The 26248-nt window shown below is 37.3% G+C and overlaps 1 protein-coding gene across 1 annotated transcript in view; it reads right to left on the reverse strand.

Annotated features, from left to right (window-relative positions):
* Positions 1–26248, reverse strand: part of LOC127651440 (VPS10 domain-containing receptor SorCS3-like) — a 349046-nt gene that overhangs the window by 159007 nt on the left and 163791 nt on the right. Inside the window, exon 2 of the mRNA XM_052137262.1 lies at positions 26029–26096. Coding sequence (XP_051993222.1) covers positions 26029–26096 — 68 coding nt within the window. The remainder of the gene's footprint in view (positions 1–26028; positions 26097–26248) is intronic.

Below are 26248 nucleotides of genomic sequence, written 5' to 3' on the forward strand. Positions count from 1 at the left end.
TTAGATAATTGCATTAATGAGAAATTGAACAGGTGTTCCTAATAATCCTTTAGGTGAGTGTGTATATATATATATATATATATATATATATATATATATATATATATATATATATATATATATATATATAGTCTGTTGGCTGGTTTTAGAGTGTATTTGCTAAACCAGCTGGCCAGGCTGAGAGACCATCTTAAACAAGCTAAGACCATCAAACCATCTCTGGCTGGTTTAAGCTGTTTTAATTATTTATTAATTTCAGCAGGAAAGAAAGCAGGGCAGTATCATTAGGGAAATGCTGCTATAAATAATTTTATCTGTGCACCATCAAAACATCACTCTTGTGAAATTCTCACCTCAGTTCAGAGTGTAATGCCATATCAAATTTTGGATATAATTCACATATTTGTATGATACAAAACATGGAAGTGGTTTCAATTTCAATATGATTAATCAGAATGAGCTTTATTGCCAAGTATGGTTATACATACAAGGAATTTGTCTTGTTGACAAAAGCTTCCAGTGCACAAACAATACAACAACAAGACAGAGATAATACAAATATACAATTAAAATAAAAAGTGAATAGACAATATAAGTATATATAGAAATACACCAAAAATACAAACCAAAACACCAAAGAAAGCCAATATATATATATATATATATATATATATATATATATATATATATATATATATATATATATATATATATACTTCAACTGAAAACTATTGATTTTGAATGATGCTGCAATCTGACCACTAGGTGTCACTGTAAGTTCAAGATGACATGATCAAAAAGTTACTGAGTGCGCCTTTAAGAATCGGTTCCAAAATCATTCATATGAATATCATAATACATTGGAAAATTTATATTTTTTTTACCCACCCCTACAGAAAATAATTAGCTTCTCTTTCATCTTAAATGTACCAATGCATGCTTTGGCAGAGGGGAACTTTTTCAGGGAAAAACAACTTTAATTTCATTGTGTTCCTTCATCTTTCTTCAGAAGACTTGGAATATAGCACACGAGTAGAATGGAACTAGAAAGTGGAAGTTATTTTTTGGTTTAACTTATGTTTCCTTATGAGAGTGTGTTGCATAATGATTAAATCATACAGAGACAAAGCGACCATCACATTTGTTTTTTACATTTTTGGATATTACAACAGAAGACAGCTCAGGGGAGAAATCCACAGAGAACATATATGAACTCCAACCATACAGTCCATTTGCTGACAAACATGCTTGACACTGTTTTCATGTCACGCTCAAGGATCAGAAGGGTTAAAGCTACACTAAATTACTTACTTAAACAAAAAAATCATATCACTGTCATTTCAGGAAGTACAGCAGGAAATAAACTCACTGTAACACTGTGTCTCGTTATAAGCTTCTAATTTTAGAAGACCGAGGTAGTTCTGAGTTCTGAGGTTGAGTGAGTGCATTAATATCATGACATTCTGAAAGAATAATGTTCATAATGTTCATGTCAGCGGTACCATTATTTTCATGATGGACACAGTTGCACACAGGAGTTATTATGTAGTTGTGAGTCATTCAAAATAACCTGGTATAAGTGGTGTGGCTGTTTCTTACATTTGTGCATTGCTCTTGTTACCCTAGTGACATGGGTGAATTGCATCCTTTTTTGGCAACCAAACACAACAAGAGATCAACTCAAACCCATTAGAGGACATTGTCCAAGATTAAAGTTTAGCATCTGTCCTTATAATGTTTTCCTTACACAGGGACAAAATGTTTTGTGTTAATTAATTATTTAATTCCCATCAGAAGAGCTCTTTCGAGATAGCTGGGGTAAGTGCATTTTCATATTTATTACACCTGTTATTATGTTCACAAGTTTGGATAATTGTGTTTGGGATGCATGATAAATCATTACAAATAATGGAGCATTAATAAACAGCAGGATAGCAAATGCATGGGGGGAGAAAAATAAAAAAGCTTTTGTTTCCAGTCTTGAAACACCAGTAAAATCTAAACTGTTTGAAGCAGTGGCAACCTTAACACAGCCCAACAACACAACATGGACTGTTCCAGTATTCCAGGAAAGAAATTAATGGCTTAAAAAGGACTGCATCCAATCCCAACTTGAACTGAAGGTCGGAAATTAAATGAGACATTGTTCTTTGGAGGCACATGTGAAAATGTTTCTCACTGAAACCCCTAGGACAGGTACACTTTTGTGAAATGAAAGCAATAGCTTTTATGTTTCAGATCTGTGTGAGACTGGTGTACCTTTTGAATAACTGTTGTCTTCCATTTTCACATTGAAATTGGAAAATATCAAAAGCGCAATGTATCGCACAACTTGGAAATATTCCATCTTCAGACAAAAAGACTTGAGTGTGTGTTCTACAATGTAGGGTCACCTCATTCCTAAATGTGTTTCCTGAGGTCTGACCACATGCCATCTTTGTTTTGGTGAAAATGGGCTTAGTCCCCTGAATTCAGAACTGCAAGCCAACAGCAAACCCAAGTTCTACACAAACTTCCAATGAATAAAGAAAAAACAGAAGGTAAGCGAGAAAGAGAAAAAGGCATAGAGAGAAATGCGAGGAAATGGGAGAATTGGTTGCCTGGTATCACATCAGGGATTGTCTGTGAGGAGAAGCCAGATGGTGAAGTAGTAAAGCAGAACAATGTGGAGGCATGTTATCCAAGCTCCAGGGATGGCAAGAACAATGAACTCAGTAGAGAACTTCAAAAAGTGTCACCACCTCACCAACGGTAGCAGTCTGTCAAGTGAGGCTAAGCCTCCTAAAAAATGTATTCTATGGGCGTTTTCGATTGGAGCATTTGTTAAGGACAATGCATTGTCTCCATTAGTTCAGCTAGTTTAGGCATTTAGGAACACTGCAATCATACTCAGATCTGCAAAAAAATTATTGATCAGAGACCCTCTGGATCAAGTGGTCTTGGACCGACTGCAAACGAACCCTGGAGCGGTTCACCTGTAGTGAGAATGCAATGTACCAATGAACCAAACAATATCCCTAAAAAAACACATGATATACACTGGTATATCAGTGGATAAGCTAAATCCTGGAACAGCGCACAAACATTGTGACCAGTAAGGGGAAAGCTTGATCACATTGACTTTTATCAACACAATTCGTGTCTGTTTTGAAATATTCCCTCATGAAAGGGAACCAAATCAAGGAGTAAATGCAACACTGTTACAATTTTAGGCCCTGGTTTTGAACAAATCAATCAAGCTACAGGCCTGAAAACACCACAAATAACTTGTTTTAATCAATTTCTTATTAATGTCCATATCTCATGTTTATAACTGATCTATATTATAATATATATATATATATATATATATATATATATATATATATATATATATATATATATATATATATTAGTAAATGGTATGCACTTATGTAGTGCCTTTTTAACATTAACGTTATTCAAAGTACTTTACACTGTGACTCATTCACCCATTCACACACACATACACCAATGACGGCAGAGCTGCCATGCAAGGCGCTAGCCTGCCATTGGGAGCAACTTGGGGTTCAGTGTCTTGCCCAAGGACACTTCGGCATGTGGAGTCATGTGGGCCGCGATTCAAACCACCAACCCTGCGATTAGTGGCCGACCCGCTCTACCAAATGAGCCACAGCCGCCCCCTTATATATTTATACAGTGTTTTTTTTTTTTTTATTATTTGTTTATTTGCTGTAGCCCATACTGTGAATGATATCACTACCTGAATGCCTGATGAGGCTAACAGCCTAAACACTCTTCTGATGAGTTTACTGATCAATCAGAATGACTCTGCAAATGAGGTAACCTCAAAAGAGCACAAAAGTGTCTTATGTATTTTTCAAATTTGTTTGGTTTCATAAAATCTTTCAAAGAGTTCTAAGCAATAAACCAAAAACAACCAGCTCTGAGGTAAATTGAACCATTACAAACTTTGATTTCAAGCAACAAAAAAAAAGACAAAGATACAAGATTGTGTATTTACCGTCTTTATTTGAGAGAATGAACAACAAGGGGAAAATATAAAACTATTGATTTAAAGTTGCTTATTATGTTGTACAATCAATATACAGTATTTCAAGTGTACAGCAAAATATTCAGATATTTGCAAATCTATAAGTAGTTTGATAGTGTAGAAAGACGACGCTGCTGTGATTTGTTTGCCATAATTCTTTGATTCTAGCAAATAAGGGAATATAAATAAAATGTGAATAAAATAATCAGATGTATGAGCAAAAAACATTGACAGGGCCCAATGCTATAGGGTTTTTTAAATTTATTTTTATTCTGGCCTGGTCAGGCCCAACACAAAAAGGAAAAATAGCTGTTTTTACCATCATGGCTTTAAAACATATGTACGAAGCAGCCTAAGCTGCTATATAGACTGTATATTATGTTTTTTTAAGACAATTTCCCCCAAAATTGTACCACATTTATAATTTGTAGTAAAGCTGTAAATTACATGTATATGGTTATATGTAACCCCATATAAGTGCTTAACAGATATGATTTCATAAATACATGATATATAGCAGTCCTGCCCTGTACACTTGTGTTTTTTAGCATGGAGTTCAGTGGAGCAGATGATGGGTTTTCGTCCAGTTACATGTTTAGTTATGCTGTCAACTTTTTTTGTGTGTTTTCAAAAGCAGGATGAAAGATGTAATCTTTGAATTAATAATGTGCAAATTATCACGAAATAAGACAACCCATGCAAGACAAAAACTGACAGATACTAAAAGCACAGAAAAAAATAAATAAAAATGCTTCCATAGTCCAAAAATGAGTGTTGTAACAGGTGTGTTATGAGGCTAATATGACCTCCGAGAGGGATAAAGGCCGACTGCGGAGGATTGTGCGGGAGAGAGAGATAGTTTACGGACATGTCCGTCATGTGTGTGTGTTTGTCTTTCGTTTAAGTTAACGAAAACATTACACTGTTTGAACTACATTGCACTGGTGCCGAAATCCAGGAAAGAGGAGGGATACGCCGTAGTAGAGTTCTCGCCACTACCGTCCACCCCAAAGGGGCAGCCGCAGCCATCTGCTGGGGGACGAGGAGCCCGGTTGCCTGGAGCAGTCAGGGCCGCTACCAGGGGCGGAGGAGTCCCCTACAAGCCGCTGAAACGCGGCGGGGTCTGAGACCCCGAGCGGGGAGGGGCTCGCTGCCGACCACCTGGAGCGGGAGAACTGCTGCTAGGGGCGGGGGAGACCCCTTCTGTTCCCCAAGAACGCGACGGTGCGTTCCGTCCGCCAGGGGCTGGAGGACTGCCTTTGATCCGCCCAAAGAGGCACGGCTGTCGTCCATTAGAGGGTGGAGGAGTGGCCGAGGAACAAGCTACAGCATATCGGAGGACTGGCGAGTAAGTGGTTTTTTTTTTTTCATCTCTCTCTCCTCTCTCTCTCTCACTGCCGCTCTGTGTTGGCCTTTTCCCTCTCATTTAAATTTTACAGTGTTTTTTTGGGGGGTACAACACTGTTACAGGAAGTAACATTTAATTATTTCTGTTTTCCTCCCCTTGTCCCCTCCCTCGTCCAGGTAGATGGGGATGACCTGCCGGCAGACGGGGCACCGCCCTCCCCCAAGGAAAGGGGGGTGTACGTCATGCCGGGGGCTCCCCTGCCTGAGAGAATGTGGCAGGGCGGAGGGCGGGCCGGGTTGTGATTCTACACACCCGGTCCCATATCAGGCTAAGCCGGTTCTCGCCTCCTGCTTTCCATTGAACTATGTTACAATCGGCCTCTGACAAAAATTTCCTCACAGACTACCACTGCTCACCAAATCCCTCCCCACAATAATATCTGGATGAGACCCTACAGAAGATATTGTTTTAGATACTTCTTGATTGCATAGTTGCAATTGAAAAAAGGAAATTGGTCCTGATCTGTCCCTGAGAGAACACACTATGGTCTACTTTGCTGAAGTCAGTGGGCCACTGACCAGTGTCTGTGTTGGCTGTGATAACACTAGACAACGAACACGAAATCCACAGAGAGGGAGAGTGGTGTCGGCAGAGAGCAGTGAAAAGTGAAAGAAGGTAGAAAAATAACTTCTGGAGTAATCGCTTGGCCACACATTCCCCTAAAGCCATCTGCCTGGGCGACTGGAAGAGGATTATGAATGGAAAAGCTTTTTCGTACCTGAACTTAAAGGGATAGTTCACACAAAAATGAAAACTGTCAAAAAATTTTCATGACATTCCAAACCCATATGACACTTTTTTTTCTTTTCTTTCTTTCTTTCTTTCTTTCTGTTTTTTTGTAGAATTATGGTACTTTTGTGGGTTATTTTATTGCTTGATGGCTTCCGATGGCATGCACTGACAATATATGGAAATAACAGCAACAATATTCTTAAAAATATATATATATATATATATATATATATATATATATATATATATATATATATATATATGTTCCACAAAATAATTGAAGTCACACACGTTTGGAACAATATGAGGGTGAGTCTATCCTTTAAGCTATTCAGGATAAGACTATAGACAGACTGAAACTCACATAGCCTAGACACCCTGGGGCAACAGTAAGCCTGGAGGACAGCAGTAAGCATCCAGCACTGTTTGAGTGTGTAGGAACAAAGGTGGAATGTGAGCTGAACATCAGGTGAAATGTGGGCACAACGCGCATCTGCTGGCTTTGAGATCCCATTGTGATCTATTATGTCATTTTAGCTGGATGAAACCATTAGTTGAGGACGTTTGTGTGTGCATGAGTAAGGTAGGTGCTTAATCTGACTCCTGATGCTGACATGACAGACTAACCTGCATGGTGGTTTGGGGCACTGAGAATAACAAGAAGACATGGAGGAAGGGGGAGGTGCAAAGATTTAAACAGTAACAAGGGGTGGGCAATATGGCCAAAAATATAATCACAATATTTATATGCTTGCGCTTTTAGCAACACATACCTGATCCAATCATGTAGATGAAGAACATTGGGTAAATGTAAAATATTACTCAAAAGTTTATCATCAATAAATATTAATATTGTTTAATATCACTGCCCTAACAGGAACCTTGGATGGACTAAAGGCGTGGCCACCAGTGTCCCAATTGTGTGTTCGTTTACAATTTAGAGTTAAATCGGTGACTGTAGTTTTAAAGCTCTGCTGCTGAAATCTGTCTGTCCATACCAAAATTCGAAGTAGGAAGTGTTGTTGATAATATGGGTCTGTATGAGCTCCAGTTTCCAGGTGAAATGTCTATCGAGTGGTGCCAAAAGCGAGTTGTATTTTTTGTTGAAAATTCATATCAAAGTCAATATGAAAGAATATTTTATTAGATGTATTCCCAAACCCCAACCATAAATATAACCATTAGTGGAGTACAAAAGTAATTTTTTGGTGAAAATGCAACCTCTGAATTGTTAATGTGAACGCGATTACTTCTGGCTGCCATGAGACCAAACACATATCTCTGAGGTTGTTTGCGCAACACACACTAAGAAGCATTGGAAGGAAAGGTGACCAAAACTGAAATGATGTCTTAAAATATCTGTCTGAAAATGTCTAAAATAAAGGCCTGATGGGGGATGCCACTTGTAAGTAATTCGGCTGAATAGGGTTGATTTCAGGGTACATCAACTTTCGGAACTTTTCGATTTCCTGTGAGATTGTGTTGCTAAGTAACCCGAATTCAAATATTTGCCTGGCGGACATTAAAACAGGCAAACAAATATCATATACTTGCTTTAAAGAGGGCCCAGAGCCAGTTCTTGAAGTGGAAGAAAAAAAGTGCAGGTACTCTACATGTTAGAATTAAACTTTATTGTTTTTACTGGATTTATCTTACTGTTTGTCCGTTTGACTTTGCATGTATAACAACATTATTCTGGAGGCAGGTGGTGTCAAGCAAAAGGTGAAATGTCAAGCACACATTTTTCAGTGAATAATAAATGCACATTAAAACATGAAAAGAAATGAAAATAAAATCAATATAGCCTACAAACAGGTGAAAGGTCCTGCAAGTCTATCAGGATTTTTTAAGATAAGACACCGTTATTTAGTTGGGAGGGCTTACATTATAAACGTTCTTCTTTCTTTTTCATTTTCTTTTTCTCTTTTATTTTTTAGCCTGGCTTATTAATATGAATTAGTTGATACTGCTGCATTGGTATCCACATCCCTTGCCCCACCACAAGACAGTCAGGACTTAAGGAAATACAGAGTTTTGTACTGGTAATTACAACATTGTGGTGGCATTTATGTGCATTCAATCTTGTAAATACGATAATTCTGACATGACTTAAAGGCAGCAACACACACCCAGACATTTTCAATCAAGAGTAGACCTTTCAATTTCTTCTCAAACACACATCAAAGACAATCATCACACACAAACACACACACATACACTCTCGCTCACAATTCAGGCCTCAGGCAGACCATCGGTGGCAGCATCTCTGCTCTAATAACAGAGCTTATTGAAGCATAATTGAAAATGACTTTGGGGAATTGCCACATTAAGGGAGTATGTTGGATATCTGCAGGTGTTTCAGAGAAATAAAGTGAGAAGGAGGGGTTGAAGGGTTTCTCGTTAGAGAGCGAGAAAAAGCCAAATGCGGAAAAGAAAAGAAGGGCGATAGGGAGGAATAGAAAGGGATGGAGTGTGGATAAATAATAAAACCAAACCATTCGCGTTTATAGATGGTGCACAGTTTGAGAGGACGTTTCCTTCATTTCCACAGTGCTCTCAAGGTGACCTCAAGAAATGAGACATCTTTCAGGGGAGCGATAGAGAGATAAAGGTGAGACAGGAGGAAAGAGAAAATATGAGACACTCTGTACATGGAGTGAAAGGTGAGAAATGGATATGCGGGATAAAAAAACAGCAGCTCTCCAGAAAATTTGCGAGGTGTTTCTGAGAGAATGTCTCATGTGAATATTAAAGCAAAGCTCTTCACAACGACAGCACAAAGGTCAGAGAGTTTCAGAAACAAAGAACTAAAACGCAGATACAAAAATAATACAGAAATAAATACAAAATAAAAAGAACAGATAAAAAGTAGAAGAAGTAGGTCTGTGTAGGAGAGCAAACCTTCAGGGATATCATTCCACCATCTAAAAGCAGAAATAAAAACTCTAGAGGTCACAACCTTTATTTTTGGGGTCTGTTAAAGATCAATTAGAATCAAAAGTGAAGGTTACCTCAGTAACATAATAACTGCCCTGCACAACCTTATTATAAGCTAGGATCTGTCTTCCTGACCCACAACCTACATTTAATCATTCTTACTGTAGATTTCCTTAAATGGTAAAACTGTCTGCGGTAAGAGGTTAACAGTTCAAAGGTCTGGGTCAGTTTTTTGAAGAGGTGAACAGAAACCACATCAATATAGTAGGCCTTTGTATTCAGACACTTTTGCCTGGATATTGAATCAATATAGTTATGTAAAGTATCAATATTTGTAATCATTAAGTAGGTCCACTTATAACAAAAATGAATTGTGTAGTAATACTATTTTAAAGTGAAACTGATTACATGGGTTCACCTATTTCTATTATTTGTTTTCATTATTAAAGACTTACTGCTGATAAATTGTACTACATCACAATACTTTGTGTATCACTATGGCAGTCACGATTATGAAATTTGGCTGACGATTAAATGTCAAACAAATAATGTGACTATGACAATTAATTGTCTCTTTTAGGGCTTTCGATATTAATTGCCATATAAATTGTCATATTCCTTAAGGTTCATGCGAGCTTAATACACCTTAAGAAGTCATTATTACATATTTAACTTCAAATATATGCAGTAAATCACATAATAAATAGGATATATGATTTACTTTTAAGGCTTTAAAAACTCAGAATGGCATGAAAAATTATGTTTTAAATATCAAAACATTTCTAAATAATTACAATAATATAATTTATAGATAATGCAATATAAAATAATACAAATTGTATATATTGTATATTTTAAATTATATTTATAATGCAATATAAAATACATGTTTTTTATATATTTATATAATATTATGCAACAGAAACATATTTCTGTCCTAATTTCTTCACTTTCACATGTTATTTGAATGCTCTTTGACAAAACCTGTGAACCCTTATTTCTCATGAACCAAAACATTTGAGATTTTGTTTCATAATTTTATCAATCCACTGAAATAGCGTAAGCACGAGTCTCCTCCTCTTTGTCACTGCATATTATTAACACAGTTTGAATGAACCTGGCATGACCAGAAATATTTGCCATTACACAATCATTTAAAGTTAAGCCGGAGTGCTTTGTGTTCACTAACAAAGTTTATAAATGTTAGTTTATATTTTTGCGTGAGTTAGGCGAGAACCTCTGCTTCATTGATTTTACTTATTTCAATTATGGACATTGGTTCTACATAATGAAAATGAGTTTCCTTCATATAAAATGAAAATGTAGGGTCTACTTAAATGTTTTGTGTTGCATAAACCCAAACTAATTAAATTAGTCTCACTTAAATTAGATCTGTCCACAGTTTGCTACTAGCTACCAACAATACACATTGGCACATTATAGATATCTTTTTATTTTGACTGACAAAGATGGTGTTACTGTAGGTTCACTATTCCTCAATCAGCCTCTGCTTCATGCCAAAGTAATACTGTTTAACAAAGTACATTATCGAAATCACCCATCTTCAACCTATCCATTAGCTTCACTCTTCTCCACAATGGTAACCTCCAAAAAATATCAACCATGACAGAAACTTCTCTAAATTCCAACATAACAGAACATTACAAGTCTCCAATTTCTATAATTTTGTATAGAAATACATACAAATTTAATCTCCCAATCCAGTCTCATGCAAAGCATGCTGGGAAATGTAAATCCCCTGTCCCCTTTCAGAAATACTTTGATTCAACAAATCTTTTTCACATAGTACCAACACATTTGCATTAAGTAAACACAGTTGGATTGTACACAATGAAATTTAGTTGAGACCAAATGCTAAATAATTGTTGGATTAACTCAATTTAATTGGAGAAAGCAGAAAAATCATGTTGAGTGAACACTATCCATTAAAAGTCTGAATTAATATGATGTCCATGGAGGGGCGCCAAAAGCGAGTTTTAAAGTGAGTTGTTTTCTGCGATACAAGCTGAAGAGGAAAGCATATTTTACCTAAAAAAAAAGAAAACACCAAATCTAAACCTAACCATTAGTGCATTAAAAATGTAATGAGGGAAAATGCAGCCTCTGAATCGCACTCGTAACTGATTATGTTAATGCGATTATTTCCTGGCTTCAACGTGGGATCTCAACATGGATCTCCAGCTGATGCAATGTGTTTCCAGCTACACCACAGAGGAATGTACACATGCTGGAACCGATGCAAACATGTCTGTTAGGAGATGGCACTTGTCGGTGACTCGGCATAATATGGCCGATCCTAGGGTAGTGGGACTATAGGAAACAACACACCAACATCACGTGTGAAGGACATTAGTTTGAGTATGGCTCATGTAATTTCCTAATAATGTTAACCCATATTTCCTTACCCACATTCCCTATATTTGCGGAAGAAAAAAAAATCTAATAAACCCTTGCATGACACTGTGGCAGGGTCAGGGCAGGCCGGGTCGTGATCGTACACACCCGGTCCCGTATTAGGCTAATCAAGCCTCCCGAGAGGGATAAACGTTGACTGCAGAGGATCGTGCGGGAGAGAGAGATAGTTTAGTTTCATGTGTGTTTGTTTAAGTTTTATATAAAAAATATTATTTATATTAAAACAAAAGACAAACACACACATATGACGGACATGTCTGTAAACGATCTCTCTCTCCTGGACGATCCTCTGCAGTCGACCTTTATCCCTCTCTGGAGGCTTGATTAGCCTAATACGGGACCGGGTGTGTAGGATCACGACCCGTCCCCGCCCTCCGCCCTGCCACAGACACCCAATACAGTGAACCAATCAAGGTGTGACGTTACATCCAAACTACATTGAGTTGATCCTTACTTAAAATTCTATATGTTTTTCCTCTTTATATCATTTTTTTTATTATTTTATGACAACATAAACTCAAAAAAACTACAATTATGATTTATTGCACTGGACAGAATTCTCTCAAATTGGCTCAGTTTTATATAAAAAAGGGAAAGATTGGGGATGATTACCGTATTCTTGTTTTGGAGTAAATAGATCAATTAAGATTTGTTTTTTACCTTTACTTTCTATTCCTAGAATTATGTCAAAAAAAGGAGAAAAATGCTGACTCCTTTCTGTCCTAAAGAAAAATGAGACTACAACTAAACTACATCACAACGGTGCAACCTCACATCTTGTCAAACATGCAAGTATACTCGGCAGAGCACTCTCTTTGCTTCTTGATCTTCAAGAAAGCTTTTATGCTCATAAATTAATTTTTAAAATAGAGGTATAAAAGTTTGACATTTCCACAAGGCACTATTACTCATGCATGAGGGCTGAGACCATCCTAGGTTGAAGACAAAGAGAAACATTGGTCACACATATTCGGGTGCGCACTGGGGAACGACTGCAGCCTGTAAATGGGATCAGACTGTGGTCAATTCAGGATCATCTTCGGCATGTCACCATTCAAAACATAGAGCTGGGAGAGAGGATGAGCTTCCTGTCTTTTGTGTAATCCATCTGTTACCATCTTAAAGAAAATCTACTGCATATGGAGCAGGGATGTGCTGTTCAGAATTTAATTGAGAATGTCTTTTAAATTCTAATTGAATTCTTTAATTTGAACTGAGGTAGCAAACAGAATGCAGATTTGTTATTTTAAAAATAAATAATAGAATTGAAAAGATTAATTAAAATTGAATGGAATTCAAAGATATACCAAAAATTCCCCCCTAATATTTGAAATGCCACCTACAGAAATGTGAATTTAGGTACATTCCATTATATATAATAAATTAACCTTACTTTTATAGACCATTCAGGAACACCACTTTATTTCCCCCAAAAAATCAAATGTATCCTATAGTATTCAAAAGGGAGTAAAAAAATCTATATAATATTACAGTTTTTCTGAATTGCTAAAACACATTTATTAAAACATTCACCCATTTACTACTTTAAACACAAAACCAAATCTTCAAATTATATTCACAAAACCCTTCTGGCAAAACCAAACAATCGCAGGCCAATAAACAATCACTACAAAGCATTCATTAGACACTACATCAGAAAAAGTAGAACATAGCATCCAGGGCATGAAGTTATAATAATAATAATAATAACAACAACAATAATAACATTGTATATAATAAGCACATTTTGCTATTACTGTCATAAGAAAGTGTGATAGTGATCACAGCTTACAGTAGTACATTGAATATATTGTATAATGTAAGTACTGCAAATAATACAGTATTGAATGTCTGTATAGTTGAAGTCAGAAGTTTATATATCAACACAGATGAACATTTCAAACATGACGAGTGCAGGCAGTATCCTCTCAGGATACTCAGCAGCACTAAGGTGACATCTGTGGGTTGCGAGCATGCAGGTCTGGTTAAGTGTAAATGTGTGTTTCTGACTTTCTACCAGGAAAGTGGAGCAACAGGGTAGAAAATGGAAAAGAGAGCACGTGAGAGTGTGATTTATGTTTCTGTCTCAACTTTTTTTCCTGCTCTCTATCTACTGCTGTGACACCTAAATCATTCAAAAATTGAGCAGCACCCAAATGGTATTGTGTCTTCATGACTTTCCCCGGATTCTATTGTTGGGAGGTTAAAAAGTAGAATAGAAGTGTAAACTCCAATATTAGAACTTGTTGTATCTTTCCTCCCACCTGGCATTCTTCCATTTTCAACTAGTGTGTTTGATAGAATGTTCACACAGACTCTCATTTCCTCCATAAAACTCACTTGCGTGTTTAAAAGCAGTTTTGTTGGAGTATTAAAGGCACAACACTGCAAAAGAACCACCCTTCAAGTGAAACTGAAAGTTATCATTTTATTGCCATCATTCTTTTAAAAAAGATTTTGTTTTTACCCATTTTCTGTTTCTTTCTCCCCCAATTAGTGGCTTTGGATCCAATCAGCCTAAACTTGTAACTCAGGAGAGAAATATTGTTCAAAGCTATTTTGGAAAGTTTATTTCCCATGGAGAGGACGTGCAGCCCATATCTGAAGAATCACCATTTTGAAATGGTGCAGAAAAACACCAATTTGCTTCTATTTAAGGTCTGTTACCATTTAAGTTTGTTTTGGTTGTGTACTCCATTGTTGTACTATTACGGATATGTATTAGGTGTTCATTGTTTTTCTTAATTATAGTTTGTGTGTTGAAATTGAAGTCAATTTGTTTAATACTGGGTTGAGTTTTTTTATGATTCAAAGTGCAGGCATAATTAAGGGATTAGTGTTTAGATAAGTTTTTATTGTCTAAGACAAACATCTCTATTATTATTGATCATACATATTGTAAAGGATTTGAACAAACACCTAACCCTATGTTAACTTTGACTATCGTCAATTTTCCTCCTGAGTTGATTCACTATATACACTCACCTAAAGGATTATTAGGAACACCATACTAATACTGTGTTTGACCCCCTTTCGCCTTCAGAACTGCCTTAATTCTACGTGGCATTGATTCAACAAGGTGCTGAAAGCATTCTTTAGAAATGTTGGCCCATATTGATAGGATAGCATCTTGCAGTTGATGGAGATTTGTGGGATGCACATCCAGGGCACGAAGCTCCCGTTCCACCACATCCCAAAATTGCTCTATTGGGTTGAGATCTGGTGACTGTGGGGGCCATTTTAGTACAGTGAACTCACTGTCATGTTCAAGAAACCAATCTGAAATGATTCGAGCTTTGTGACATGGTGCATTATCCTGCTGGAAGAAGCCATTAGAGGATGGGTACATGGTGGCCATAAAGGGATGGACATGGTCAGAAACAATGCTCAGGTAGGCCGTGGCATTTAAACGATGCCCAATTGGCACTAAGGGGCCTAAAGTGTGCCAAGAAAACATCCCCCACACCATTACACCACCACCACCACCAGCCTGCACAGTGGTAACAAGGCATGATGGATCCATGTTCTCATTCTGTTTATGCCAAATTCTGACTCTACCATCTGAATGTCTCAACAGAAATCGAGACTCATCAAACCAGGCAACATTTTTCCAGTCTTCAACTGTCCAATTTTGGTGAGCTCTTGCAAATTGTAGCCTCTTTTTCCTATTTGTAGTGGAGATGAGTGGTACCGGTGGGATCTTCTGCTGTTGTAGCCCATCCGCCTCAAGGTTGTGCGTGTTGTGGCTTCACAAATGCTTTGCTGCATACCTCGGTTGTAACGAGTGGTTATTTCAGGCAAAGTTGCTCTTCTATCAGCTTGAATCAGTCGGCCCATTCTCCTCTGACCTCTAGCATCAACAAGGCATTTTCAGCACACAGGACTGCCACATACTGGATGTTTTTCCCTTTTCACACCATTCTTTGTAAACCCTAGAAATGGTTGTGCGTGAAAACCCCAGTAACTGAGCAGATTGTGAAATACTCAGACCGGCCCGTCTGGCACCAACAACCATGCCACGCTCAAAATTGCTTAAATCACCTTTCTTTCCCATTCTGACATTCAGTTTGGAGTTCAGGAGATTGTCTTGACCAGGACCACACCCCTAAATGCATTGAAGCAACTGCCATGTGATTGGTTGATTAGATAATTGCATTAATGAGAAATTGAACAGGTGTTCCTAATAATCCTTTAGGTGAGTGTATATCTATATTAAAAACATTTTAAGTCTTTTGTAAGCTTTAAATAATTTGTATTGGGAAAATATGAAATTTTTTTATTTGGTTAAGTAAAACTGGGAAGCGGATTTCTAGTTCCCAGCATGATTTTTATGGGACTCAACAGGGACAGTATATAAAATATACAGTATAGAAATATAAAAGTTAAGTGTTACTGTATGTGTCTTTGTGCAAAGTGAATATAAAGGGGGATACTTAGTTTAAGGGCTTGTTAGTATTTAATGTTTAGATATGTTGTGATTGAGAATAATCTATGTTGTGTTGTAGTTTTGGGGGTTACCATCATTGTAACGAGTGGTGTTTGAGCCTAGGAGAAAAGTAAAGTTTAGAGATGAATAGAAGTTTGTAGAAGCGCTTGCTTCATAGTTATTGGAGCTGCGTGGTGAGCTTGAATGCTGTGATGAAGCGAGACACATTTGCGTAATGATTCATAAACGAGTTGTCACGCCTAACCGATTTCGGCACGGGTCTGTTTGGACAGAAGCTGTATGTAGCCATAGTGAGCTGTATCATGATCAGAGCTGATGCTGCTACGGCAGAAAGCCTGCACTAAAATGTCTGCACTGATTTGGAAAGACGTTTGAAAGGAAGTTCGCTTGTTGCATGATTGCCCCTGTGTCCCAAAAAGAATAAATCCCACTTCGAAGAGCACATTGAAGGGGGAACATTCATGATAGTCATGTTGGAAGATAACTTCAAAGGGAATTTCTGACAATTAAGGCTTAAAAGTGAGTTCTGAATTGTTTAAGCCCCCCAATTCTTAGCCCTCCAAATATCTCATGGTTGATGGCAAAGTCTTCGAAGGGAATAGGGCATGGGAATGATCACTGAATAGAACACACCCTAAACGAGCTGCTCGAAGAAGTAATCAGGCTGACAGGAATCACCTCTGTGGGAGAACCGGATTAAAACACTGAGCATTGGAATACTACTTGAATTAAATTGTTCATCTTTTGATTCCCTCGCATTAAATTAAAGCTGTAACAGAGCTCAAGTGGCATGAAGCCGAAGCAGCGCCCATTCGTGGAGTCAGCCTCACACTATTGGGACTGCTCCGGGCAGAAAAATATGATTTTTGAATATGAAAATTCAGTCTAGTGAGCACATGCTGAAGGTGGTGATGATATTCTCAATTTATTATTATGACAGACACTAAATTAAAGCTGGCTCTGGGATATAAGGGGAAGTCCCACCAGAGTGTAATTAAAAAGGTAAGAATATCAATGAAAAAAATAGAATGTGGTAAATGACCTCCTGAATAATAATCATTAGTGATTTATGATTGTAGTCAAAAAGCAAAGGGAGGGGTGAATGAGAGCCCACGGTAAATTTCATACATCTTATATATATTAAATCTGGAACAAAACCATGAGGTTTATGAGCAATGTTGAGGGTGGAAGCATGACATGGTACAGAATTAATTTCAGCTGAAAGACATTTTGTGTTCCTCTGGACTTGCATGTAAAAACACCATAATGATCCCATAGCACTTTGAAATACAATGGCCCCAAATATATTTGAACACTTTAACCATGCTTAAAAATTTATAGTAATTTTCCTTATTATTATATAGAATTAACTAAAAATGAATTGTGCCCATTAAAAGCAGTTTTTATTTAAGCACTCTGTCTGCGCTGATTCAAATGCAACTCATGCAACTGAGCAAACACCTCCACAAAAACTGCGAAGAACAGACAGAAAGAATAAACATGGCGGGCCAGACACCTAAATCTCTTAAACATACATCACCCAAAAATGAAAATTCTGTTATCATTTACTTACCCTCATGCCATCCCAGATTTGCATGAATTTCTTTCTTCTGCACAACACAAATTATGTTTTTTAGAAGACTATTTCAGGTCCATCCAATGCAAGTGAATGGGTGCCAAAATTTGGACACTTCAAAAAGCACATAAAGGCATCATAAAAGTATTTCATATGATTACAGTGGTTTAATCCATAAGTGATAGGAAATGTGTGGGTGAGAAACAGATCAATATTTAAGTCCTTTTTTGCTTGAAATTCTTCTCCCTGCCCAGAAGGGGACGTATGCATAACTTATTTGAATCACCAAAAACACAAGAAGATGAAATTGAAAGTGATCTGTTCCTCACCAACACCTATCATATCATTGCTAAAGATATTGACTTAACCACTGGAGTCTTATGGATTATTTTTATGCTGACTTTTGTGATTTTTGCAGCTTTAAAATTTTGGCACCCAATCACTTGCATTGTATGGACCAAAAGAGCTGAGTAATTCTTCTAAAAATCTCAATTTGTGTTCAGCAGATGAAAGAAAGTTATACACACCTCGAATGATGAGAGAATTTTCATTTTTGGGTGAACTTTCCCTTTAACTAAATCTGGATATAGGCCAGGTTACAGGGCTGTAGCAAGGAATTCTGGGCCCTGTGGATATATAGTGCTCTGGGCCCCTTACCCATTAAATTAATACAGGGCCCCCTGGACCTTTGGACACCTAGAATCATTACCACCTTTAACCCCACTAACTACGGCTCTGCTAGGTTTTATATATATATATATATATCTTCTCAATAATTCGATCATTATTAGATGAATAACTGCTGCCACGATTAAAGAAATATTCAATAATCAATGTTACAGTGAAGCAGTTACAATGGAAGTGAATAAGACCAATTCTTGGAGGGTTTAAAGGCTAATATAAGTGTGAAGCTAATATAAAAGCACTTACACTAAAGGGGGTCGCACACCGAATGCGCAGCGCAGCGCCGCGCCGCGCAGAGCCATGTCTTTAAAATTCTAACACATTATTCTCTATGAGTGTACACACACCGGCGGCGCCATTCGGCGTCTGTCCATGGCGCTCAGCTACGGCTCAGGACCTTGTTCAAAACCCTGCCGCCACAGAGCGCCATTTACATAGTTGTATATTAAATGTACATTTATTTGTCTCAAATCGTCGTTAATATACATACTGACTTCACCCTGTGCTGCAATATACATTTAGTTTAACATTCCTAATGTAACAGCTTGAATAAAGTCATATTGGAAAAAATCTATAACATTATAACATTATGTTACAAAGAAATAACATATCGTCAGTTACGTATATAATAAAAAAGAATATATCAAATAACTTGTTTGGTTAACGTTGTCACTCGGGTTAGCTAAACGCTAGCTAAATAAATACTATTGTATGTAACATAGTTGCCAAGACAACGGATAACGTTACAGCAAAATAACAGACTTAACAACGTTTACTTTTACTCGATTAACGATCAAACATCAGCTATTAAATTAACATAAAAAATAAATAATACATCAAGTTAAAACTCACCCATCGTGCAGCTCTTCTAGACTTCTACCAGGAGTTGATTCAAAATTGAGCTCGCGCGAATAGAATGTGCGCGTCCGGTGTGCGATACCTGTGAGTTGTTCTAGACGTGGCGCGGCGCGGCGCTGCGCTGCGCTTCTCGTTCGGTGTGCGACCCCCTTAATTCTTCTGTTAAATCTTGTGAATTATTTGAGCTGTGAAGTTGTTTAAATTGTACTTTTTTTTTATTTTATTTTTTAGCTCAGACACACTTGGAGACTGTTGTAATCAGAGAAATAGCAGATGGAGGGTGAAGCGGTCCCTCTGAGCGTTTTGCGGTACCATGACACCGTACCGGCACATTCACGAGCATTCATGTGCTGCCCTGTGCACGTGCAAATTGATCATGTGCTCCCCTGTGCACGTGCAAATTGATTGACTGGCAGAAAGTCTTCTAATTAGCTAATCTGACCATGGCCATCTTTTTTCCCCGCTGTCTTCCGAGACAATAACTTCAATTGTCTCGGAAGACAGACTTCAAAATTCTCAAGAAGTAGCAATATTTAAATTGATTGTGCCTGCTTAAACTAGACTATGAGTGGTTAGTGAATGAGATGCAGGGTTTAATTTATTTATGTATTTTATGTATTTATTTATTTGCATTAGAATATCACACACAAGTGCCACAACAGCTAAGTGAATTTGTCACTAAGAATACAAACACTTGTTTGGGGCCACTGTATAACACGGTACATCATAAATACTATATTCGTAAAGTATTAAAATGGTAATCCAAGGTATTTCAAAGGATATCATGGTATTACCATCATGGTAGTTTCCAAAACACTACAAAATAGCTTGAACAACATTTAGGCAGTTTTAGCTATGTGTATTTACTTCAGTGCAGATAAACTATACAAAGTAAATTAAAAGTTGTTGGAAGAGAAGATACAAGACATTTTAATATAAAAAAATGTTGCAGTAGGCTGCAATTTAAATGCCTGTCTTATCTTATAAGAGCCATTGTTTGGCAGCAGAAACAAAAATGTCAATTCCATAAAGGCACTGACATCGTAGAAACAGCTAGATATTCATTTCCCCTAATAAGAGATGGCACACAGAGGATCCCTGGGGAAATCGAACATTGCCAAAGTTCCTGTTTTCGCTCTTGCTGAGAGGTAAGTTCCGACTTCTTTAAAAGGTCAGGGACATCAGGTACGTCCTTCTCGGAAAGGTCTGACTGGTGTTGCACGCGCTGACCTGTGAAATATCAACTCTATATAGAAGCTGCCATTGCCAAAATGATGCAATTTGAAAGTCTGTAAGTGCTCACCCTTGCGTGACCCCTTTCGGCAGCAATGTCGAACAGAAGTAAGAAATGGTGGTTAGATGGTCTAGAAATACTTCCATTTGAGGTGGATGTGGGAACTTAAATGTAGTTTTAAAGCAGAAACAGCAGGCAATGTTAAGTTTTAAGTGTTAAGACTTATCTCATGGTTCTCTTCAGTTTCACAGCGGCTGATGCTCAGCACAATGATAGTGCCAAATGCACAAAGAGTTGGCTTTTTTCACAGACTAGTCGTACACTTAATACATTAAAGGGCGTCAAGCTTTAGTCTCGAAGTGCATGATTGCTTTTCAGTTTGATTTGAGAAATCTGAAATAATCGGAGGCAAATATTTGAAGTGCAATCTCTCTTTACACATTATCTTGAAAGTACAGTTATTTCCATAACATTATCTGCTTCATTATGAAGACATAAATTCTTCAAACTGAAGAGAGTCTCATTTACTTTTTGATAAAAGATCTTTAATGTGTGGAATGACAAGGTTGCTATTTGGAGCACAAGTCAAGTTAGCTTCTCTTTGGTATTTTCTCCATATTTGGTAATCATGTAGCAGTAATTATGACCAGAATATATTACCTTAATCATAGTTATCAATGACCAAAATGGACCAGAACCCAATAATTAATAGCTAAATGTAATTCTGGATATTTCTGTGTTGCATTTTTTTCTACATTTCTGACATTTTACAAAGTATTGGGACTGTTTGCATATTTTGGCCATAATAACTTTTTTGTCTTCCACTTTTCCATATCAACATGATTGCTACACCAAACTTGCTTTTTATCTTGAAGCGTGAATGGCGTTTAGAAACTGTATCCTTAAAAGTATGAATATTTATGAGCATGCCCCATAAAACGTTTGACACTTGTAATGCATTTTGTCATGGTCTTGTCACCTGGTCAGGTTGAGTTTCTGTCTGATGAGGACCATGACATCATTGTCTCCTGTCTATCTTGTGTTTCATGTACGTGCTTTGTGTGGGCGCACAAGTCGGTTGTTGGTTACCACCGTGCGCCCTCCGGTCACGTCATGGCATCATCGTTTCCTGGTTTTTTATGGTCAAGGTATGTTTACGTTTTGACCTCATGTGTTTCACGCACCATTGGCATGCGGAATCAGAGTTATCATGGGAACCCAAATTGTTTCCATGGGAATGCTGATCTTGACAACTTTCAGCTGTGAGCGGCAGCTGCCCCTTTTTCCTGCTAATTTAAATCCCACACAGAAAAGTAAGTTTGGAGCAGCAGAAATAGAAATAAATCTTGAGTAAATTGTCAGCTTTACAATAAGCTAAAATGCTATTTCTAGCCATTTTTACATGCACACATTACCAGACACGATCATATTTTTTTATCAAGAAAATTCACGTTGGATCATAATTCGTTTTTTTCTAGTAAGAAAATTAGGGCAAAAATAGTATTCTTGATAATATTTTTTGTATTGTTTTCCCGTAAAAATAAAAAAAAAATCTTAAAACAAGATTGATTGATCTTGTTTTGAAACATTGCATAAGATATTTAGGTTTTTCAGAGAATGTATTTTGTATTACTGTACTGGCAGAGTTTTTATAGTCAAAACAAGTGAAAAAATCTAATAGTGCTGAAGAAGTAATCCAAAGTATTTCGATTACGTTACGGACCTTGAGTAATCTAATGGAATATGTTACAAATTCCATTTTACAGCATGTATTATGTAATCTGTAGTGGAATACATTTCAAAAGTAACCCTCCCAACCCTGCCTTTGGATCTGCTCCTGACTTCCACAATGCATACACCTGTCTACGAACACACTCCTCCTTTGCCCTCTGCGCGGCAACTACGCGCACACAAATGCGCACACAGACTTCCTCACCTCCTGCTACTGCAGCCGCTGCTGGGATTCTAATATTTCACCAGCACAGTTTATGTTGACATTTGTTGTTAATAAATCCTTTGAACTGTTCTTCTGCAACTGGGTCTCTGTCTCACTCTCGCTCTGACATATTTGCCTGTTATTTATCTTCCATTCACTTTTCTACTTTCTTTATCTTTGATTAAACTAAAATCCTGACAATTTTCAAGGCTGCTTCAGACTTTAAGAGCACCATTTTGCATCTATTTGTTGCTAATGAATTATAAATAAGATATGAAGCATTTCGTCTTCCTTCGAGAATGATGTTTGCATGAGAGTGTGGTACAGAGATTTGAACATAATCATGTCAGTTTGATTACTAGCATCGAAATTTACTTAATATCCATGCACAGAGGGGTTCAAGCGCTTTGAATATTATCTGGAAAAATGACTGATCCGGCTCCATTGTTTAAGGTCATGCTGTTCATTAAAACTGACATGCCGTTTCTCAGAGCGATGCTAGTGCCCTGACCTTTCTCAAAAAGTCAACAGCTGTCTAGATTTCCAGTGCCGGATCTAAACTTCACCAATTGCTCCTTTAAAATCCACCTCTATATTAATTGAACTTTGATCTCAATTAACAATGAAGATGTGTGGGTCCTGGAACATATTATATTATGAATCTGAGTAACCCAGGCTAAATGTGCATACAGAAAGAAAATATCAAGCAGTGCAAGGGTTGAGCATATATTTTCAGTTAGCCTGTTTAAATGGTTAGAAATGACTCCCCTGAGGCTTGATTTGTGGAAAACTGAATTTTAACAAGCCATACTTTTTTCAATACATGCTTTCATTGTAATAGGAACAGCCACTGTGATGACTAGAACTATCGCTGCACAGATCCGCAGTGTTTAGCAGTCTAGACAAAACAACAGAGTGTGAGTTATTCTCTTTGATAACAGTTGGATTTGGGTTTGGGATTGTTTTTGCGTTATTGTTGATTACTATTATGTTAGTACTCTGTTGTAATACATATTTATGAGACCATATTTCTTGTTCTCTCTTTTCTTCTGTTATTTTTACTTCCCCAACAAAGTGTGTATACTACAGTGTAATAATATTGTTATTACAATGCAATTACTATGTAATGTGTGTATAGAAGGAGCCTTTCGGAGGAGCCTCTCTTAAAGATAGTTAAGAACCTTGAAAACAGCATATCTACATACACCTTAACAAAATACATTTTAAAAAAATATATACAATTTCTGACATTTTATTGTAGAAAACCTTCCCTGTCTAGGTCAGTTAAGATCACAACGTTATTATAAGAATGTGAAATGTCAGAATAATAGTAGAGATAATTATTTCTTTCATTACATTCCTACTGGGTCAGAACCCAGAAGTTAACATACACTTTGTTAGTATTTGGTAGATTTACCTTTAAATTGTTTAACTTGGGTCAAATGTTTTGGGTAGCCTTCCACAAGCTTCTCACAATAAGTTGCTGGAATTTTGGCCCATTCCAGTCAGGTTTGTAGCCTCCTTGCTTGCAAACGCCTTTTCAGATCGGATTGAGGTCAGTGCTGTGTGATGGCCACTCCAGTATCTTGACATTGGTGGCCTTAAGCCATTTTGCCACAACATTGGAGGTATGCTTGGGGTCATTGTCCATTGGAGAGTAACTTCCTGGCTGATATCTTAAAATTTAGCTTCAATATATCCACATAATTTTCCTTCTTCATGATGCCATCTATTTTGTGAAGTGCACCAGTCCCTCCTGCAGAAAAACACCCCCACAACATGATGCTTCTACCCCCATGCTTCACGGTTCTGATGGTGTTCTTCGGCTTGCATGCCTCACCCTTTTTCCTCCAAACATAACGATGATCATTATGGCCAACCAGTTACATTTTTGTTTCATCAGACCAGATTTTCTCCGAAAATTAAGATCTTTATCCCCATGTGTACTTGCAAATTGTAGACTGGCTTTTTTATGGTGGTTTTAGAGCAGTGTCTTCTTCCTTGCTGAGCAGCCTTTCTGGTTATGACGATATATGACTAGTTTTACTGTGGCTATAGATACTTGTTTTTCTGTTTCCTCCAGCATCTTCACAAGGTCCTTTGCTGTTGTTCTGGGACATATTTGCACATTTCACACCAAACTACGCTCATCTCTAGGAGACAGAATGCATCTCCTTCCTGAGTAGTATGAAGGCTGTGTGATCCCATGGTGTTTATACTTGTGTACTATTGTTTTTACAGATGAACGTTGTACAGATGAACGTGGTACCTTCAGGCATTTGGAAATTGCTCCTAAGGATGAACCAGACTTGTGGAGGTCTAATTTTTATTTTTGTTCTGAGGTCTTGGCTGAATGCTTTTGATTTTCCCATAATGTCAAGCAAAGAGGCACTGAGTTTGAAGGTAGGTCTTAAAATTCATCCACAGCTACACCTCCAATTGACTTCAACTAGCCAATTAGAAGCTAATTGGCTAATTGCCTAGAGGCTTGACATAATTTTCTGGAATTTTCCAAGCAGCTTAAAGGCACAGCTAACTTAGGGTATGTAAAATTTTGAACCATTGGAATTGTGATATAGTCAATTAAAAGTGAAACAATATGTCATGTTAGTGTGAGAATTTCATACTATGCACTTAAAAAAAAAATTTAAAAAGAAAGGCAGCTCTGAGGATATGAGGAAATGACTAGTGCGATAACTGAAAATTATTTTCATTATTTAAAATGTGACTTTTAGGCGCACAACGGTGTGTAACATTAAAAATAGCCTTTATTCTTTTTATCAAGTTTATTAAAATTGTAACTGGCTAAATTATATATTATAAATATCACAACTAGTACTGGGGACCTAAATGGCACCGAACTGTAGATATGAACCAAAATCGTGTAATAACTACAGTTTATAATTTGAATAAGTCAAATTTCAAATCTTTTAATTTGAAGTAAAAAAAAATTATTAACCTTGAAATCCCTCTGTCCTACAGCAGCTCATGAGAAGAGTATTGCACTTGTCATCTAAAATCAGACGTCTTCTCAACTCATCAGATTTAAGCACCTCAATACGAAGCTTCGCTCCATCCAATTTGAAGTGTTCAACTGAGTATGTGGAGGATAAGACTGTTCAGATCCCTCAACTGCACAAAGTATTACCAAAAACACAAGCATATTAAAAACTAACAGAGCCAATAAGGATTTCAAAGGGATGACAAAACAAATTGAGTTGAGATTGTGGAGGACTAATGGGGTTCAGATCAGTGCCAAGGAAAATGTTTGAAGTCCTTTTTCTTCTCTAAATATGGAGATAGTTCACTTTCCATTCAATAGTAGATGTTTAAACAGGAAATTACTATTTTATTAATAGTCCCAACTACAGGTGAAACCTAAACAGCTTTCATGACATTTTGGCATCTAGTGGTTTCTAAATGCGGAGTATCTTTCTCTTTTCCAAGAGATGGAAGGACATCTGCATATGTCTGAACAATTGCCTCTCGCTAATCTTAGACAAAACAACAAGATAATTTACATGCTGGAAAGAACAACATCTGAGAGACACAGAAGAGGAGGGGGGCATGCCAGGAAAAATGCATCTTAACATTGCATGTAATGAAAGTAGCAGACGAAGGCAAAAGACAGCTCTTGGCCCTGAATATGTGTGGGTGGAAGCAGGGACAGAGAGGGTAATTGAGAACGGAAAAGGGCTTAGACAGGCGGGAAGAGATGGGGTGAGAAAGCAGGGAGCTTTATCTCACCTCCATAGAGTGCTTTCTGTAACACTGCCAAGGTGAAAGTCATACAGCTTGGTGAGGATCAGAATCACCTGTGAAAAGAGAAACAAAATAAAATAAATCAATTAGTATTTTTTATTTTATAAACATCCATTTTTTACAGTTTGTGTGAAAATTACAGTTTTCAGTGCCCTAACATTTCATAAGTATGCTAGCCTGATCACAAGATAAGTCAGCATGTTGT

This window comes from Xyrauchen texanus, chromosome 11 (genome assembly GCF_025860055.1).
Source record: "Xyrauchen texanus isolate HMW12.3.18 chromosome 11, RBS_HiC_50CHRs, whole genome shotgun sequence".
Classification (NCBI taxonomy): Eukaryota; Metazoa; Chordata; class Actinopteri; order Cypriniformes; family Catostomidae; genus Xyrauchen; species Xyrauchen texanus.